The 9,001-nt window shown below is 53.4% G+C and overlaps 1 protein-coding gene across 1 annotated transcript; it reads left to right on the forward strand.

The window, feature by feature from the left end:
- The first annotated feature begins 2,278 nt into the window (after window positions 1-2,278).
- On the forward strand, window positions 2,279-2,830 carry LOC119294156 (zinc finger protein STAMENLESS 1-like). Its single transcript, XM_037572405.1, has one exon. It carries the CDS (start codon window positions 2,279-2,281, stop codon window positions 2,828-2,830), a length of 552 nt encoding a protein of 183 aa, XP_037428302.1.
- The last annotated feature ends 6,171 nt before the right edge of the window (window positions 2,831-9,001 follow it).

The following is a 9,001-nucleotide window of genomic DNA, read 5'->3' on the forward strand; positions in this document are numbered from 1 at the left end:
AAGGAGGGAGGGGCAACGACAGCGGGATGGAGAAGGGAGGGGGCGATGACGGCGGGATGGAGAAGGGAGGGGACGACGGCCGGTGGCGGGATGGAGGAGGGAGGGGGTGACGATTGCAGCATCGGGCGGCAATGCGGCGGCGGCAGACGACAGGGTGTGGGGGAGCATGAGTGGAGCAGAGAGAGGAGAGTGAGGGGCGGTCTCATGGGGAAGATAGGATGGCTTTAGCAGTAGCGCACTTCTGGGCAACGCGTTGCTGCTAAATGCCCTAACAGTAGCGCCATCCGATAAAACGCGCTACTGCTTTTGTAACATTTGACCACGAGGTTCCTAAACCAGAGAGGACTCATATTGCAGCCACAAATTCTACACATAGAGTTTAATAAAGACCAAGTGGTTGTGATAATTTGAGAAGTAACATATTTAAGGTGGTAAACACCCTATTCGCGGAGCGAGGTGAGACTAAACTTGTGGATTGAACTTAGCAGTAGTGAGCTTTATCAAAAGGGACTACTGCTAACATCAATAGCAGTAGCGCGGTATGGAATACGAGCTACTGCTATAACTAGCTTGGCGGCGAGGTCATGGCAATTATAGCAGTAGCGCTGTTTGCAGAAGACGCGCTACTGCTATTTTTCTTTCAGCAACGCGTTTTTGTGGCACGCGCTGCTACTAAATAGCAGTAGCACCGTATTTTAAAGAGGGCTGCTGGTAAGATTCCGTGTATAAGGTTTTTCCTAGTAGTGTCCACGCCTCGTGTAGCCCTTCTGTCAATTCCTTTAAGTTTCAACCTTGCAACCATATCCCCCCCCGGAACCCAAAGACTTTTATTCCTCATAAGGTGTCGGCGGAGTCCTATAAGCAACCGTCGATCCCCGGTAGACAACCTTTAGGGTTGAGACTAGGACGATATCTGATCGTATTCGAGACCCAAACTTTCATTCTTGATTAATGAAAACATCGATGGCAAATGCTTTTCGCAGTTGTTTGTCTTTCATAAATCCAAGGGTTTCACCTCTGACTACAAAATAAAAAATGCCCCAGACTGTCCTTATTTATCATTACTTAGATCCCGAAGGCCAACACAATGGTACTGAAATCCTATGATTTTATCCCATGCTAATGTATTTAGAGTAATGGCTTGCTTTGAGCACTCTAATTTCTTCAAAGTAACGATGCTGAAAACACGGCCCGACCAATTAAGGCTAGGAGCTTTTTAACTGCAACAACTTAAATATACGCTATTGGAGCTAGAATTCCGTATTCCAATACCCCGTGACTAACAACTATTCACTATACCTGGCCAGACGACACGGTAATACCGAGTGGGTTCAAAGTGTATCTTTCCATTGCTGGAGGGGCAAATACCAGTCTTGACATATCTACCACCACGACACACTTTTCCGGCGTACGTGGAAGTCACCTTTATAATTACCTAGTTTCAGAGTAACATTTGACCAGGAACTCGCTCCACATGCCGGTGATCTCCAACTCCAAAATCATAATACTAGCAAGTACGAGAGAGCTCTTTTGATCCGGAGCACATATGCTCCCTCATGTACAGTAAAATTCAAAGTCATAGTAAAATGTCAATTTTTTTGAACTTTCTTGTGATAAATATTTATGAGTATTTCATCTATGTGCAAAAATTTGTGATGAAATGACATTCGCGGAGGCCATGAAAAAAAATGATATTCCAAATGCTTCCAATAATTGTCTTTTCGAAGCATCGTTCTCTTTTTGCCAGACCTCCATAAATGTCATTGAAATTTTGTACGCGGGTGGGTGAAAAGTTCATCAATGTTTATCACAAAAAAAAAATCAGAACTTTTGATGTTTTAAATTATTTATTAAATTTTACTATTCATATAGGAGCGTATGTGCTCCGGATAAAAACTCTGTCCCGGAACATATGCATCGGTTCTTGGAATTTTGTTTTGAGCAACCCACAGTGAGATGCTGGCCTCTTGTGAACCATAGCCTAGCATAACTTGACAGCAGTACAGTACAGTGGCACCTCTGTTTCCTCTCGCTTGGAAGGATTCGGCAACGTCGTTTGGGGGTGGAATGGGGATTCAGAATTATTTATACCCATCAAATCGGATCTCATTCTCAGGTCAGCTCAGTCCATAGCTTACTCCTTCTCCCATTAGAGAAGCGCAGCCGTTACCATTCCTAGCTATCATCCGTTCAGTAGGCAATATCCTTGCGCTGTGTCGCACGTGAGACCACAGTAGCACCTGCCTCAGCTAAATTGAAATACATATACTTCGATTCGATGGAGAAGGATCTGTGGTTCCAGCTGCAGGCGGCGGCGGCGGCGGTGCAGGATCTGTCGCTGGCGTTGGCGCCGGCGGGCAGCAGCCAAGACCGGAATTGCGACGAGGACCTGGTCCCGATGGCGTGCGTGGACGGCAAGCCGGTGTGGCTGTTCCAGTGCCTCTTCTGCGACAAGACGTTCCTCAAGTCGCAGGCGCTCAGCGGCCACCAGAACGCGCACCGCAAGGGCCGCCTCGACGGCCTCCTCGGTGACCCCTACCACAAGGACGGCCCCTTCGGTGGCGCCGCCGTTGCGGCGACGTCCACAGAGCCGTCGTACTATTTTGGCGCCTCCATCGCCTCGCACGGCGGCGGTGGCGTGGCGGCGGCGCCAACCGCCGGTGCCTGCAGCAGGCTAGAGAGGAGGGGGTCGGGCGGCGGCGCTCCGTGCTTCGCGGAGCACGCGGTGCCCCTGGACCCATACGCTGGACGCGACGGCGTGGTGGGCTGGCCATGGGCCTCCGCCGCAAGCGGCGCCGGCGAGGCGTTGGACCTCGAGCTGCGCCTTTAGGGCATCTCCAGCCGTTAACCCCTCAGGAGGGGCAAAAAATCGCCCCCTGGGAGCGCACCGGCGCTAAACCGCGCACTGGGGGCGTGTTGCCCCCCAGTCGCGGCGCCCACGGGTAGTCAAAGAAGTCCAAAATGACTCAATTTTAACACAAACAGCGGCGAGTTCAAACTTAAACTTAAACATATTTCGTCCAAACTTAAACATATTTTACAAAAAAGAAAGAAACTACCGCGGGCTACCCCCGCCGTCTCCCTCGCCGCCCGCCTCGTCGCACGCCCACGTGGTTCTACATGCCGAGGAGGCTGTAGAACCGCGTGTAGTCACCGCCATCGCCACCGTCGTCGTCGTCCTCGTCGCCGCCGCCCCTACCTACGCCTCCGCCGTCCCTGCTGCATCCCTCCCCCGGTTGGCGCGGTGGGTTGGACGGTCCGGGGGCGGCGGCGTCGTCGTCGTCGTCGCTGTCGAGGACCACGACGCCGTGCTCGTCCTCGCGCCCACGCTTGCGGGCGGCGATCTCCTCCAGGGCCCGGCGCGGCCGGACCGTCTCGTCGCGGAGGTAGTCCTCCCGCGCCCACCGCATGGCATCCTCGTCGGAGAAGCCACGCCGGGCTATCTCCTCGTACTTCGCGGGGAGGCCCGGCTCCGGCTTGGGCTCGATGAGGACGAAGCGGCCGGTGGGTGGCGGGGCGTTGGCGCCGATGCGGACGCCGGAACTGCGGGTGCGCGCGCTGACCGGCGTACCCTGGGGCTCCGGCTTGACGGGGCGGAGGCAGGGCGAGCCGCCGGACGAGGAGGAGGACCCCCCGGTCTCCATGCGCCTCGGGGTCCAGGAGCTTCCCCGGCGGCGTGAGAAGGAAGGGGGATCGGGGTACTCGAGGCGCGGCGTGTTGCCGCCCTCGATGTACTCGAGGACAGCCTCCAACGTGCGCCCGGGCACGCCCCACCACCGACGCCGGCCGGCGGCGTTGAGCCTGCCGGAGGGCACGACGCCGTTGGTGGCCTCGAGCTGCTGGGCGTGACGGCGGCGGAAGTACGGTTCCTAGAGCGGGCTGTCGGGGACGTACCTTGGCCCCTCCCTCACCGCACGCGGCAGGTTCGAGCGGATGCGTGCGATCTCCGCATGCCGCGCCGCGCCGGTGGGTACCGGGGGCACCGGCACGCCGCCCGCGCTGATCCTCCACGCCCCCGGCACCCGCATGTCCGGCGGGACCGGGTACTCGGCCTCGTAAAGGAGGCGAGCCTCGTCTTCATGAAGATGGCGACAGCCGAAACCGTTCGCCGCCGCGCCGTCGCCTGGGAAGCGCTCGGCCATGGGTGTGAACTGGAGACGCCGAAAGAGAGGAGATGAGAGGGAGGAACGACGATGGCGGGAGAGTGTGCGAGCCGACGAGTGCGTCGGGGCGCGGCATATATAGGCCGAGGCGCCGCCCACGCGCGTGCCACCGTGTGTACGCGTGGCGGGCGAGGAAGGGCGAGGGACGCGCGTCGTCCGGTCTTCACTGCGCCGCCCGTGAGGCATCAATGGCGCAGGCTGACCGGCGCGGCAGCGCGCGACAGCTTTGGCATTGATTCGCCGCGGGAAACGAGGCGATGCGGACGACGAAGAGCCGAGAAGAGAGCCGTGTCGCTGACGCGGCGGGCCCGCGGCTTTTTCGCGCCAAAATAGTTCGCCCGGCGCCCCCGGGCGCCCCCAGCGCGCCGGGTTCAGGATGGGTCCGCCGGCGCTGTTTTCGGCCTAAGCCGGCGAAAATCGGGCTCCTGGGGGCGCGACTGGGCCGTTTTTTCGGCGCCGGCGCGAAAAAAACGCCTGGGGAGGCCTTTCTGGGGCGCGGCTGGAGATGCCTTAGCTAGCGTCGCCTCGCTGGCTGCTGTGCTGCCACTCGTATCGCACAGGTAATGTCATCTTGGGACACGATACCTCTTTTCCATGGTCCCACCGCAAGCCTATGCATGCTAGGCGATTAGAAATGCACTGCGGTTTAGGTGGTGTTTGTTTCTCTAGTCCTAGGACTTTTTCTAGTCTCTGGGACTTTTTGAAAAAGACTTTCAAGGAGGTGCTTCTAAGGACTTTTAGCAAAAAGTCCTAAAAATGTCCCATCCTGTTTGGTTTGCTAGAGACTTTTTCTAGTCCCTACACCAAAAAGTTCCTGAAAACAAACACCCCCTTAGACTGGAATTTCCGGAGTATACTACTGAAGTGACGTAGAAAGTGTGTCCAGATGCTGAAGATGGTGGTGAAAGGAGGAAGCACGCGACAGACATGGATGAACTGCTGGAAGAATTGCAATGGAACCATCCCAGCCGTTTCTGGATCGTAATATTTAATGATCTAAATGTTCTTATGTTTCTTTCCGAACCTTTTTGCGTATTTTGCTGTGATGAACTATGTATTTTTACGGTTTCAGGCGTAAATTGCCCATGCACGCACTGTATTATGCTAGTATCTTTCTCTCAGTCTCCAAGTTATATACTCTGATATGGATTCGTTCATTTATTAATTACTCCCTCCGTTTCGTAATGTAGTGCGCCCACGTATCCCGAAATCTAAATTTGACTGTAAATTTAACCAACGAGACTGATTGTTGCGGGAGCAAAAATTATACCACTGAATTCGTATCAAATTTGATGGTATAATTTTTACTCCTGCCGCAGTTGATCTTGTTGGTTATTTTTTTTTGTTTTGCGAGGGGTTGGTTGGTTAAATTTACGATCAAAATTAAATTTCAGGAAGCATGGATTCACTACATTATGGAATGACAGGAATACGTACGCACCTAGCTTAACCGTGCACATGTCGTCCTCGATGGAACTTATGGCCACGTTCTTTTTGTCGCGTCACTTGGCGCATAGGTACGTAGCACTAGCAGTACGACCAACGGACCAAAAAAAATAAACAAGCATACTCTCTGTTGCTTGATTTGGTAATAATTAATAATAAAGCAGTACGAGTGATACGAGTGATGAGGTTGCCGCAAGGCATCCAGCCAGCCGATCCCTTGCTCCACCCATGCACCATGTGATTCGAGGACTGCTACAGTACAATAATATGCCACAAACCCGTGCAAGTGGCGTAGTGGAATGACTCAGAGGCCAGGGCCGACGATAAGAGCCCTCGATGCTCTCCATGTCGCCCTCGGCTAGCTGTTTGTTTAGCTAGGACTTAGAGCATCTCCAACAGCCGCGCTATAGCGCCGCGCGCAAAAAATCTTTTAGCGCGCGCGTTGCGGCTGGTTTTGCGCGCCCGCCTGCGCTGGCTCCAGCAGCCGCGCTAAAATGCAGCGCGCGTGCCGCTCCAGCAGCGCGCTAAAATGCAGCGCGCGCGACTAAAAATGTATGCATTTTTAAAAGTTGATTTTTTTTAAAATTAGATACATTGCATAGATTAAACGATACAAAGGTATTCTACATCCGAAACATAGATTGCATAAAATAAAAACGACAAACGATAAACATAGATTGCATTAACAAAAAAAAACTACTCTAAGTCGCTATCATCACTATCATCCTCGGCGGGGTCGTCCGAGGTAGATAGCCAGATGTCCAGCCACCGCTCATCGTTCGGCGTGAAGAACGACCGCCCACCTGCTGCAACGAGGTCGGACTGCGCATTCGCCAACCCCTTCCGCCGACGCCTGTCCAACCGCGACGCGCGGCGCCTTTGCGTGTCCTCCTTGCGGCGCCTTGCCCAGTAGGCTTGCTCGTAGGCGACGTCCTCCGGGTGGCGCTGGCGCCAGTCTGCCATGACCCTCTCGTCCTCCTGGGCGACGAGGAGGCGGCGTTGCCGCTCGGCGTGCTCCGCACGGTCTTCCGCCGTGTTCAGACGAGGCAGAGGGGCGAGGTTGAGCGCTTGCTCGAGCGTGTACACATCTTGGAAGTTCATCTGGCCGCGCAGCCGGCCTAGGCGCCACGCCGCCGCGTCGTACGCGCGGGCGGCCTGTCGCGCTGTCCCGTACGTGCCGAGGGCGAGCCGGAGTTCGCCGGAGCGTATCTCCGCGGTGTAGCTGCCGTTGGGCCGCAGGCGGACGCCGCGGTAGCCGGACGCTCCTCGGCGGCGCGGCGGCATGGCGGCGCGGTGGTGGCGGGGCGCTGGAGCGGCGCGTGGCAGAGAGGGAGAGGGAGAGGGGAAGAGAGGTGTGTGGAGAAGGCGCGTGGCGCGCGCAGCTTTTATAGGCGCGCGTGAAGCGGCGCGTCAAATCTTGCGCGTGAGCTGGCGCCTTTTCGCGCGCGCGCGCAAACGGTTCCCGCGCGCACTTGTTTCCCGCGGCCGCTGGAGTGCGGCAAACCGCCCCGCGCGCGCTAAAAGCTGCGTTTACCGCGCGCGCGCGTCGTTTGTGGCGACTGTTGGAGATGCTCTTAGGACCGACATGCTGCTTGGACAACGAACATGGGTTCTCGCCTAGAAAACCGTTGTGCCGTAGCACTATGAGAGGAACGGTATATTTTTTGATTAAAAGTGCCTATAAACTTGCGCTGAATCTCAAATGGCGGAATGAGGATCAACGGCAATTTAGTGGCAGTGCGAATGGATATAGAAGGCTTTGGAATGCTAATGCCTCGGGAAATTAGAGTTTTTTGAGTTGTTCGCCACAAAATTATCTTAGGTGTTTGCTCTATCTGTGGTGTGAAAGAAGACGGTGCGTGCCATGCCATTGTGTCTTGTAAGAAGGCTTGTGAGCTGCATATGTCTGAGAAATGTTTGGGATTTCCTTGGGGAAGAGATTTTTCTATAATCCACCGTTACTAATTTTGTAGGATTCATTGAGTAGGGCTTTGTGTGCGCAGGTCCTATTTATCACATCGTCTCGGACGGCAGCGGTGATTTTGGGTGAGGGAAAGGAATCTGTCCTCACGTCCACTTATTTTGTGTGTAGCTAAGTTAGGCTCTCATGGTGCGTATGTTGTGGTTTTCAATAATAAAGGAAAAGGAGTGTTGGTCATGATTCGATCTATCTAACCGCCCCCACCTGATTGTTTTAAGATGAATGTGGATGCTAATTTTATGGCGAGCAGTGGCTTTGCTAGTGTAGGCGTAGTGGCAAGAAGCAATTCTGTTGGTGAAGTCATGATTTCTGTTGAACTATATTGCTTGATGTTCCAGTGTGGAAGAAGTGGCGCTTCTTGCGTGTTAGGCTGTACTCTACATCGGTGTCACTCCATACAAACCTATTGTTCTTGAAACATGCTGCTCTTTTGTGTTCCTTCCATGCAAATAAAAATTCTTGTTAGGTGCCCTCTCGATCTAAATGGAGAAGCGCTGGGAATTGCAAAACTATACTAAGATTAATCGGCAAATCAACATGGTGGAGAATGAGATCGTGAAATTCAGTTTTTATCAGTCCTATGGCGTTCTTGTAAGTAGTGTTCCACCTTGTGTGGTGTACAGTATGTTGTAATAAGTGATTGTAAGAATATTACCATGGTCATCCTGATACACTGGAGGGTCTAGAGGGAGCGGAACGCTAGAATTTTTCAGCAAACAGCGTGCGACGTTGATCGAGTACTAGACCTCATCAGAGAGGACATAGGTGTATGGAGATCGGCAGGATGTGTGTCCAATCTGGGGAGTTAGAGGTGCTGTGTGTTACCCCGCATGTTCTGGGGATAACTCGTGTTCTAACAGCTCAAGATTTCCTGAACTAAACTGTGAAATTATTATGTATGCCCCTTTCTTCTCCTTCTAATAAAGATCGGCCAACGGACCTTCGATATTATTATCAATTAATATATGTGGTCGAGTGGGCCTCTTGGTTGATGGATATTTTCAGCCAACGATGGCCCTGCTGCAGCTGGTATTACTACTAAACAGTAAGGCTCAGCTACCTATGAGCCCTCATAGTCATTTGGAGCTCTCAGCCTTGGGATCGCTGATTTGCTGTAACGTACGCACACCTCCAAAGTCGTTCACGTGCTCAGGCCGTTTCACGGCCGCTGCTCCACAGAGTGAGCCCCGGTTTCTCACCTTAACTGGGCCGTAGGTAAGCCCAATCGAAAGTGCAAACCCATTCACACGTTAACAGACCAATTGTCCAGGTTTTTCTACTCCCAGCAAAAATGCCACATCTACGTACAGCCTACGTGTTGTTACGTAATTTTCCTTAACTACTAAACTTTCATAGGGATGAGTGTATGCACGTGTATATGAGCGCTTGTGTATATACTGATGTTCAAAAA

Source organism: Triticum dicoccoides, chromosome 4B (genome assembly GCF_002162155.2).
Source record: "Triticum dicoccoides isolate Atlit2015 ecotype Zavitan chromosome 4B, WEW_v2.0, whole genome shotgun sequence".
In the NCBI taxonomy this organism is placed as follows: domain Eukaryota; kingdom Viridiplantae; phylum Streptophyta; class Magnoliopsida; order Poales; family Poaceae; genus Triticum; species Triticum dicoccoides.

Bases quoted from the DNA above. Each gene is read 5' to 3' on its own strand.
- LOC119294156 (XM_037572405.1), top strand. From the start codon at position 2,279: ATGGAGAAGGATCTGTGGTTCCAGCTGCAGGCGGCGGCGGCGGCGGTG.